This window comes from Halyomorpha halys, unplaced genomic scaffold (assembly GCF_000696795.3).
Source record: "Halyomorpha halys isolate HHAL.00 unplaced genomic scaffold, Hhal_1.1 Scaffold596.1, whole genome shotgun sequence".
NCBI classification, from domain to species: domain Eukaryota; kingdom Metazoa; phylum Arthropoda; class Insecta; order Hemiptera; family Pentatomidae; genus Halyomorpha; species Halyomorpha halys.
The window spans coordinates 1008114-1019798 of record NW_027106269.1 but is presented as its reverse complement, the minus strand read 5'-3'; the positions used below and the strand labels follow the sequence as shown (position 1 = coordinate 1019798).

The 11685-nt window shown below is 32.8% G+C and overlaps 1 protein-coding gene across 1 annotated transcript in view; it reads left to right on the top strand.

The window, feature by feature from the left end:
* LOC106684632 (neuroligin-4, X-linked) overlaps positions 1-11685 on the top strand; it is a gene marked incomplete at its 5' end in the record, with an annotated part of 248080 nt that overhangs the window by 28502 nt on the left and 207893 nt on the right. Inside the window, 2 exon segments of the mRNA XM_067044636.1 lie at positions 6197-6392; positions 10121-10315. Of these exon segments, the coding sequence (XP_066900737.1) occupies positions 6197-6392; positions 10121-10315 (391 nt within the window).

Sequence of the window (11685 nt, the reverse complement as noted above, 5' to 3'; positions counted from 1 at the left end):
CTTGTAGTAGTGAATAAAAATATTGAAATTTAGTTGTTTTTTTTCCTCACCTCTTTTATTAAATAGCAGAATTAATATATATACATATGTATATATGTTATGATACATATATACATATGTATTTAGTGCCCTTCCTTTGCTACATAGGATTATAAGGGGTTGGGCTGGGTCTGCTGAAAGTGGTGGTTACAATATTGGCCCAGGAGCCGCTGACCGGGGGGTACAAAGCAAAGAATGGGTAGGGCCGCTCGACTGAGGGGTAAAAGGGTTAAGATGACTTCGGGCTGCAGGGCCCGAGTCCTTTCCTCGGCGAGGACGTCGACCAAGGGGACAGTGCTTTGCCACCTCCCAGGTCTTAGTAGGGGGGTAACCTCTCTGAACAGCCGGTTAGCATATGCCATCAAAAAACTTGGTGTGCCTACGGCCTATGTACTCTAGCAAAGAGGGGAGCTGAAGCTCATCATGGGTAGCACTGCTCCTGGCTCATTGGAGTGAAGTTCCTCTAACTATTCACCGAAGGAGGGAATTCTGGAAACTCTGCAGCTTTTTCAGCGTCTTGAAGAGGTGTCGCAGGAGCTGAGCACCATCGAGCTGAATCGGGCGGATGATTTCCTTATAAATCTTCAACTTGAGCCGAAGTGAGCAGGTGGTGGGGGCGGACTTCAACCGGGCCAGTTTGAGTCTCTCCCCGACGTGACTGGAGAAGGTAAGATGCCTATCAAGTGTCACTCCAAGGTACAGGATGGTGTTCGAGATCCTTCGGCTTTTGCCGTCCTCTATGAACCTCTGGGGAAGTTTGCCTCTCCTGCCCTTCTAAAAGGACATGTCTATGGCATCCGTCATCGCAGGATTCACTCTGATTACCGTCCCTCTTCAGTGCTGCTACGATGGTGGCAGAAGTATTTTCGGCATGTTCGAGGGCTACCTTCGGACTCATGCTGGAGGCGTAGATCCGGATATTGTCTGCATAGGCTGCTACCACTGCCTCTGGGTGCTTTAGGGCGACTACTGGTGCCGTCAGAACGACGAACATTAGAGGTACCACCATAGGGTGTTGAGGTACTCCGCAGTTGGTGGGGACCGGAGGCGAGAAGTCCACGCCTACACGTACGGCGAAAGATCTTTCACTAAGATAAGTTCCAATATTCCGAAATTTAGAATATTTTAATAATCGGTATTATAAAAGAGTATGTTAGAAATTTAACATACATATCGAGAAGTGTAAGATCTGTATATTTTGGGATATCATCAGTTTATGATCCTCAAGTTCAACCAGCTCCCGAAAATCTAAAAAAAAAATAGAAAGCTATAGAATTAATATTAGGGTTAAAGAAAAAATATTTCACTTCATCTATTTATAGGCACAGCATAATATTTAGATTTTTTTTTATTACATTTTACAAACATCGAGAGTTATTAAATGTTCTTGAATTAACGGTATCAACTTTATAATTGATGTAAGCCATTTTGATTCATCAATATGCATATATTGTTTTTCTTATGAAGAATTAACATATTTCTGGACAGCCCCTTTCCCACAAGAATCAGTTCAGTTAAAGAAATAAGCTATCTCAAATTATATTGCACATATAATTAAAAGGTTTATAACAGAATGTCCAAATTTATCGAATTTTCTTTTTTAGACAAAATCGATTCTACATAATGTTTATAATTACGGCACAAATGTTGTTTGTATAACATTGTTTAAGTGAACGAAGACCTATGCAGAATTCATTGTTTATTTTATACGTTACAAGATTATTTTATAAACTTAGCACGTCTCAGATTCGAGGCCTTTTTAAAATAAACAAATAGTAGTGCTAAAGTGAATTTTTATCGATGTATTAAAAGCATGACATCTGAAAGCTGATAAACAATTGTGAGTGTGACTTATGTCTGTCCAATTCTAAACTTCATCCATTTCTACTATCCTCCTGGACTAATTCATTTATTTTATAACTTTATTTTCTATAGTAAATTTCTGAAATTAAATATTTGAGTTTCTTGCTCCCACCTAATACACCGAGGCCGAGTGAGACCAAAATCGTGTGTGTTGCTTAATTCAAAATGGAAAAATATAGCTATTTAATCAAATAGCTAGAACCTTCCAATTTATAGTTAGTTAGGAGAAATAAGATAAAATATTGAAACTAACTAAGTATAATCATTTTACACAAGAAAAATTATTGTCATAGTTCCATAACCTAGTTTAATTCAAGAACTTTTTTCAAGTAAATCCCGAGAGGTTACGATAAGTCATTAGACCCAAATAATGTTTTTTCACGTCGTAGTACTATGACGCTAACATTAACTAATTTTGAAAAAAAAAAAAAAAGAAAAGAAAAAGTGGATCGTCAACAGAATTTCAAAAGAAATAATAATAAGAACTCTAGTGATAATAAGTAGGATTAAACTCTAAATCTATTAATATTATACTCATCGTATCAAATATTTGGATTTGGATTCGTCTTATTTTGGTTTTAAGATCATTGGTCGAAGTGGCAAAAAATAAAGTTTTCTGACCCTCTATGCCCACTTATCGGAAGTTGTTTATGCAGAAAATCTTTCATCGTTAAGAAATTAAGTAATTCTAAACTATGTTAGTGGGCGCACAATATTTTAAATTAGTTGCTGAAGTTGAGGAGTAATTTATAGAAATATTGTTTACAAAATATGATAAGAATTTGAGTCAGTTTGGGTGTGGTAACCCTTAGTAAATATTTTCCTTTGGAATCTTCGAAAGTTTCTGAAGCCTTGATTTTATTACTATATTGATTGAAAAACTGTTCAAGTATTTTTAAAAAATTTTCTTACAATTTAAACTTGTGTTGAGGCGTTATAGTGGCATAATTTATTAATCCTCTATTCATTAAAAAACAAATTACTTAAATTTACTGCAGAAGTAAATTCACTATCATTCCTGGTTATATTTGGAGGTTTTCAGCACCAAGAAACAAGATTTCTCTTCTTTTTTTTCTATATCCTCAATTCATTAAGAAGACATATTGATTTACTGCTGTCCTATTTTTTTTAGTTTAGTTATAAAAAATGATTTATTATTCTATAGATTTCGCTAAGGATTCAACAAAAAATCGTTCAGTCCATCTAAAATTACATGAAATCGATATTCTTAAAGAAAATCAAAGATTGGATAAAATATTTGTTTCACCTTAAATCAGTAAATTAGTTGAATCTGAAGACTTTCACAAATGGGATAAGAACTGAGCAATATGAGGGGGGAAATAAAAAAAACAGATTGATTACAATTTTAGACAATCAATTATACCTAATAACAAAGCATAAATTTTACAAGATAATTCATGCAAGTTTAACACGAAATTATGAATTAGAATACAAATTTATTTTTGTACTTTTACACAACATAATATCACAGTAAGATTAAATGCTAAAAAGAAAATGCAGAGATACATGAAAAAAAATAAAAATAAAAGAGGAAGTTATCTAGGCTAGAAGGCACCGGTCATTGTCTGAATACCAAGACTCTGTGTCTCAGAACTTGATATCTCCTTTCTGTTATCACAAGGAAATTACCCCTTACTTCTATCTTTATAGTCTGGTTTTACATCTTTATGGAAAATATTGTTTCTTTTATTGTGAGTGGTATTTAAATTTTCATGAATACAAATTATTTTATCTTTGAAAATGAGATGAAACCTCTGTTATTAGTTTATTTATAAGAAGTTAATAAATGCATGTCCTCTATAACTATTTGTAGGTATAAAAGAAAATATACAATATTTTTTTTCCTTACTTTTTTCTTAAATCAAAACTAAACAATATATTTTAGAGGTTAAACGGTACAAAAAGGCTTAAGCACCAAATATTTTTTTTATTTTTATGTTAAAATTACTAATTATGAGCCAATCAAAATTAATTGGTTCTCTAAGGTTAAATTATAAGATTCCTAAAGATTAAAAAAAAGTAATGCTTGGAAAATAAAATCTAGATTTATTTTTACGCTATTACCGAAAAATACTAAGCTTACTTTAAATAATTTCGAACGATAAACGTTTGACAGTTATTTTAGAAAGTAATTTCAGTTCATTTATTTGAAATGCCTTCAATAATTGGAATATAATATTAAAAAAAATCGTATCTTCTATTTTTTATTTGGTACTTGTAAGGTTATATATATTATATATCTGTAAAATATGACTAAATTAAAATCTGTACCTCTACAAACCCATGAAGTGTCAGGAGTTTAGTACTTTATAAGAATGTACTGTTTCTTAAATAACGATATTACAAGGAAAGGTGATCAAAACATGCTCACTCTCGAGCAAAGATTTTTCCCAATAAAGGGTAACCACTTTTACAGAGGCTGGGTGGACCCAAAAGGTCTCCCAAACCGACTGTATTGACTCACGGATATCGTAGAGAGATGCAGTATTGTACACAACAATTTCCTAATATAATCTATTGAATCAGTAAGATTGGTAAGAACTATGAATACTAATAGACCTAATTATTGCAATGGTATATCAAAGGTTTATTCAATAATAAATAATTACATATCTACAGTATACATTGCACAGCTAATTGATTCAGTTGAGAATATTTGTTTATGATTTGCCTATTCCATGCAAATATTTTTTTCTAAAGCATAGGCTTTATGCTTTATGCACCCATAGGTGTGCATGGGGTTGATTTCATGCTTTGATCATGAGACCATGCTATTTTTTTTTCTTCTTACCTCCTTTATTAAATAGATAAATAACAATATATACATGTATATATAAATACACATACGTAATTGGTACCCTTCCTTTGCCACATGGCATTATAAGGAGTTGTTGAGCTGGGTCCACTGAAGGCGGAGGTTACAATATTGGCCCAGGAGCGCTGGCCGAGCGGTATGTTATCCACGCTAGAGATGTATCCCTAGAGACTATTTAATGGAGCATGACTTCAGGATAATGCGAGAATAAGTAACAAGATATCTGTACTGATAACATTGGTACTCATCGTTATTAGAACGATTCACTTTAATTTATTATAAAAATGACAATTCAATTTTGTTAACTTACAAACTCCCATTTATTCACTCTTTCTTGTAAATAATTTATGTTAAATGGTTTATCAATTATTTTTTAGGATTTTTTTTTTTTTACCAGCTGAACGGCCCCTCCCCGTTCCAATAATCCACTAGCGTAAGCCAACCAAGTTACAACCTTCATTGGACCCCTCATTTAACCTTATAATGCCAAAAGGCAATCCAAGGTATCCTTAACACCCAGCTATACATATAGCATACCTCCTATATGTATGTACCAAATACCCACTAACATCATTACAGAAGGGTATGAAAAAAAAAATTACTTTTTATTTCTTTTTACGTTCCCGTTCCAATAATCCACTACCGTAAGCCAACCAAGATACAACTTTCATTGGGCCCCTCACCTAGCCTTATAATGCTAAAAGGCAATCCAAGGTATCCTTCACACCCAGCTATACATATAGCATACCTCCTATACGTTCGTACCAAATACCCTCAAAATCATCACAGGAGGGTATAAAAAAAAAATTACTTTTTATTGTTGTTCTAAATGATCTGATAATTGAAAAACAATATGAATTCCCTAACCTTGTGGTTTTTCATGTAAACCCTCATTGCATTGCATGGTTACATACGGTTTTTTATTTTATCAATAAAACAAAAACCAAAATTATTACACAAATCAGTGTATATCAAATTAAAAATAAAATTTAATAAATTTTAGTTAACAAAAATAAAACACAACAGACATTGACAACTGATTTCAATCCTTATCGATGGTCATCATTAATCAATAAGTAAAATAAAAACAAACAGTAAAAATTACTTTCTTTACCCAAACTGTGTTCACATTGTTTCAATTCGTTTCCTTAAGGCCAATAGCACTGTTCATGACTACATGTTTTAAATTGTCACTGCTCTTATTTTCAGGAATTAGTATTTAAACATGTGAATATACTTTTTTTTCTACTTAGTTTGTTTTCATGTTCTACTATAAGTTATATTTATAGATTAGTATAACTACTAATAATGTAATATTATTAATTACTTTATATAAACATAATTAAAAGTACTTTAGAGGAAAAGTAATATGATCCAGAAACATGTATTAGAAAATCTATGTGTAAATATCATGTGTTTCTTGTGGAGTTATGTAAATATTTTGCTCCTGTGCTGCAGATCTGTTGCACCGGGTGATCCTGGTGAGCGGATCTGGACTGAGCCCTTGGGCACTGCAGCGGGAGCCTCTGGCGGTGAAGAGGCGAGTGGCAGAGCAGACGGGGTGCCATGGAGACCTGGTGGAGGACGATCTAGCTCCCTGCCTCAGGACCAAGCCGCTCTCTGACCTCCTCGCTGTAAAGCTTGAACCTCCAAGGTAAGTCTATTGGTTAAACATGACCAAAAAATAACATATACGATTTAGTCTAGTTTTATCAAGTTCTGAACTTTAAATCCACTACTTAATAGTGAAAGATTTTATGGGAACCACTCAAGTACTATTTAAATCTACTATTTAATGCTGCAGAATTGATAGATAATGTTTCATTTAACAACAGACGAACCCAGAGCGGCATAAATATTAAATTGTGTTGTCAGCAGAACCTTTAAAAAAAGGCAATTTTCACGGTTCCCTGCTACTGAGTACCAGAAGCTATTAGCCAATAATAAAGGCCGAAATAAAAAAATAGTATTTGAACAGGTTGTAAATAGTAAAACAATAAATGGATGAAAATTGATCGATCTTCTTGATCTTCTGAGAGAGCATCATACCAATAGTTCCTGTCTTGTCAAGTTTCTGACCTCTTACATGGACCTGGCATCACCAGTCCAACCATTATTCCATCGAAGCCGAGGGCTCCTTTTTCACCTTGATATATAAAGTACTCATGAGAAAACCTTAATATTACATAAGTTGATAGTCAAATTCAACTTATGTAATATTAAACAATGAATCAGAAGATTGCTTGTTATGTGTATTTGGGGTGATAAGGTAGCAGGATGTTTAAGATTAAGCAAGAGAAATGTGCTCTTATATATATACTTAAACTGAAAGTTTACTTCTTAATCAAATAAAAAGTTATTATTTTTTTTTGTACAACTTTTTTGGAGAATTTTTTTTCTTTCTTTGGCGGTGGGTACACACATTACCCTTGCTAAAAGTCTACAACTCAACTTTGTTTTCTTTTACTTTATACGCAAAGCAACAGGTGGGTGTACCGCATTCAGTTGTAATTAATTTTCTGACTTTTCGTGAACAATCCAACGTTGAATATAATGCATTTATTACAGTAATTATTTACACGAAAATAGATTATACCATCTAAAAAAATAAATAAATAAATTGATTATGGACACGAAAATATTAGACAAACAAAAATATCAGCATGAGTATCTTAAACTCAATAGATGTTTGTAAAGAATTCTAACCCTTTGGTACTTAATAAGTGAAAAAATAACTTCAATATTCTTACATAGTTAGTTTAGGAATCTCTAATATTTTAATAATATTATTATCAATAATTCTTTATTTATTCAATGATTATAATTATTTGAAATTTATTTAAATTACCTTATTAATTTTCATTCATTTATTTCTCTTAATGCATGAAAGAATAATTATATCACTTATAATTATTGCCCTTGAGTGTACCAAATTCTATCATTTTCTATAAGCGTTAGAACATAAGTAGTTCTCTATACGGATAAAAAAAATCCAAGGACACGGGTTCGAATCTGGTTGGCCAAAAATTGTTTTCTGTTACACTGTAGCCGTGAGACAACCCTGTAGGTTGTGGAGCTCTCTAGAGGTCCAACCAGCCTCATAAATTGAGTACCCTTATTTAGGTAATAATTTGGCGGTCCCGCGTGATTCTGACCAAATCACCTCCTTGCACATCCGTTGGTATAGTAACAGTACTACACCCTTAACCCTTCATGGGTTGTAGCAGTGCCTATTTTAATTTTTAATACAGATTAAAAAATGGGGTTCCATATTGCCACCTATTCTAAAGTTGAATATTTATATTATAATTGTAATATATTTTAAATATTAATTATAATATTTAATTATTATTATATATTTAATTGAAAAGTCAAGTAGTGCATAATGAGATATAAACAGAAACGGTATTGTAAGTAACTCTTCAATATTGTTGTTTCATTATCCTATAACCGTTCCTTGTAACCTGTATTGCAGTAGTTATTTTGGGAAAGTAGCTTTTGATAGAAGTGCAACACATGTTCCTGACACCACTCCCTGGCAAATGGTCATTGATATTGGGGACTGTGTTTGGCACCTGTCGATAAAGAGAAACTTTATCACTCACAGTTCAAAAATAGAAGTTCTTCAAAAACTTCTAAGTTCTTTGGTATTAAAAACACTGCTATAAACTTTGAGGAGTTCTGAATCGAGAAAGGATTTACTTCAGGCCGCTCTGTACATTTATCATAATCGGGTTTTGCTCTGCTCCTGTTTTCACACATTAAATCTATTCAATCTTTAAGTACAAAAAATAATTATTTTTCTGAGCTTTGATCAGATGAAAAACTGAAAATAATGCAACCTATGTTTTAAAAATATCTTTTAGATATATTTTTATTCTTTCGTATTTATGACTGGTTAAAGATTTCAATTGATTATTCTGTACTCTAACAGCCAAAATTCATTTGTTCATTTTCGAATCCATTCCCTGAAATCATCAATTAAACAATATCACCAATTTAAAAAAATAACATCATCAATTTACAATCTGTCAAATCAATCAAATTACAATTTTTTTTTTATTGAAATTTACAACTGTATTTACATTAAAAAATATCTAATAAATGTGATGAGTGATTCTATTACAATGTCATGATACGCACATGTAAAGAAATTACTCATTGGTAGCACTCTAACATATCTACATTAGAAGGTCTCGAAGCCATTCTTTTTTCAGAATTGTAAGGGAATTGTCGAGAACCGTTTTTAAGGAGTTTAGAATTGAAGGATTGATATCTGGTTCGGGGAAGATTGGTTACATATGAGACAATAAGGTCTTTATGGATTATTTTGTTTTTGACAAAGTAAGGCAAATTGGGGATCTTGGATTCTAAGGATTAGATACGGAAGGAATTCGTTTGTTTAGTGGAGTATCAAAGTTCACCAAGTCTATGTCCAAATAGGCCTTATTATAGTCATGTATATTAGTCTTTTTGTAATAAATTGGAAGTTTAGACCGTTTGAGTTGGGCTGTCCGTAGCTCAGGTGGTTGAGGCAAAGCTATTACCAACCTGAGAACTGTAGGCGGCGTCAGTCCGGCCTGGGGCGTGGACTTTTTTCATTGGGAGTTCACGGGGTACCCACAAAATGAGAAATTTGACACCCCACCATGGTTAGAATTGGTAAGTCACATCTTACCCTCAACTCCCGTATGTCAGAAATAATCAGAAAGGATTTAAAAAAAAAAAATTGTATACTAAGTGCTGTAACAGTGGGAATCGAAGTACAGTTTCTTGCCCTTTCAGTCTTGTGTAGGGTATAAGAAATATTATTACGGATATAAAGCAGTCGGTAGATCTTTACTCGAAGGGTAAAGATTATTTGATTGAATTTGTTGGGAATTATTTTAATCCTCCAATTTTACACTATTCTTCAAGGGTTGCGATATGGGATTATTGAGTATGGGAATGCTATTAAAGGGTTAATTAAGAGCAGACATTTGTCATCGGCGTACGTGGTGAGGATAGTGTTACGATTGCTTGGGATGTATGGGCTGTGTATAGCATTGGAGGACACTACCATGAACCTAGAACACCATTTTTTTTTTTTACTTTTTCTCTTGTTGCATTTCTTTATCATTATCTTTACATATTTATCATTTATTGGTATTAATGAATACTTAAAAGAGTAATTCTTATTGCCCTTAATAGTGGCAGCTTATATTACTTTTCTTCAATAAAAGCTGGTATTATTAAAAACATGAAAATAAGTTTTACTTGTTTGTGTTTTTAACTATCAATTTTTCCATTATTTATTAAAGTAACTCTGCCTTCTATACTATTCGCCAACCTATGATAAAAATCTATCCCGATCTGTTTTTATTTTTTTACATTCTGTTTCAGGTTCACTCCGGGGTTCGCTCCATTCCCGGACGGTGCGGTGCTCTCTACGGCGCTATCGGAGCACCACGGGCCCGGGCACCTCTTGGCCGAGTTCCCGGCGAGGGACCTCCTCTTCGGCCTCGTCTCTACTGAATCTTACCTCGACCTCTCCGCGCAGGATCTCGAGTATGGGTTCAACGAGACGAGGAGGGACAGGTCAGTGCTCCTATATTCACTATCTAGAGTATTTAATAAAATTTACTAAAATTATGTATAAAACACTTTTACTTATTGTGTATTTCTCAGAATTATGAATCTTAAAAGATTATATTTTTTTTTAATTAAAAAAATATAAAATATACACATAAATGTACGAAAATCGTTAAGCATGCTGCTAGTGATAAACCACAGAATGAATAAAGAATAGCTAACGCAACATCATTTCGCATGAAACAACCCAATATAAGCGCTGACTACTTCACCTTCTTACCACAATTACATACAAGATAGTATATGATACATCTATAGTACTATTATTTCAGAAAATAGTGTGTTAATCAGAAAAATATTTTTTTATCTTCCTAAATAATATCTACTTATGTTAATTATTAATCCCTTCATAGTTTAAATTTACATTTTACATGGATTTTACAAAAAAAAATTCTTTAGAGAAAGATTTTTTAAATATTAGTAATTTAAATCCTTTCACACTATTCCAAAGGTGATGAGACCAGGCTTTTATTAATGTTTAATCAAAATTGTTAGAGTCATTTTCGTTACTGAAAATAAAGAAAATATGAAAAATTTATTTTCTAAAGCGGCACTTTCTATCTTTTGAGTTTATCGAAAAAGTTGCTAACACATTCCAGGTATATATCCACCTTGTTTATGTATTTATATTTCCGTACGACACAGACCATTTCGCAAGACTTGGTTTTTTGAACTCAGAGGACCAGAAAACGTGTCTCCGCCAAGAACTACAATTCGAAATTTCGTACGATAAAATTACTTTCCCTTACTATATATTTTATATTTAGGTAAGTTAAAGTAAGAATTAACAAATTAAAACAATTTTAGTAATATATGGAGTCAATTAAAATAGACACTGGTTCACTGTCTGGTAATGCCGCCTGATCTCAATTAAGTGTCTCGAAATTTCTGGAATTCTGTTATACATATGATGAACCAACAGCCACTTCAGAAGACACCAGGACTTTTCTCTCGCTGGTGCACTCGTTTACCGCGAGAACAAAAAATAAGCAAATGTAACTTTTCGACTTATAGTAGGTTTGTTTGGTTGTTTAGTGGCGCCAAACTTCATTGGTCGTCAACGCCATTTATATTTTATTTAATTTTGCTAATATTCGTTAAATTTTATTTATTTTTAATTTTTTTTTTTTATTATTTTTTTTTTCTTCCGATCAAGTTATATTTTTGTCAGTAAATTTTGTGATTTTAAAAACTGGAACATCTATTCTATTGCCTTATCATCGTCTCCAATGGTTTTTGAGATATCTTGGCTTAGTCCCAAGCTATTGAGGTGTGGTGTAAAATATGGGCATCGTTGGAAAACATGGCTTATTGTT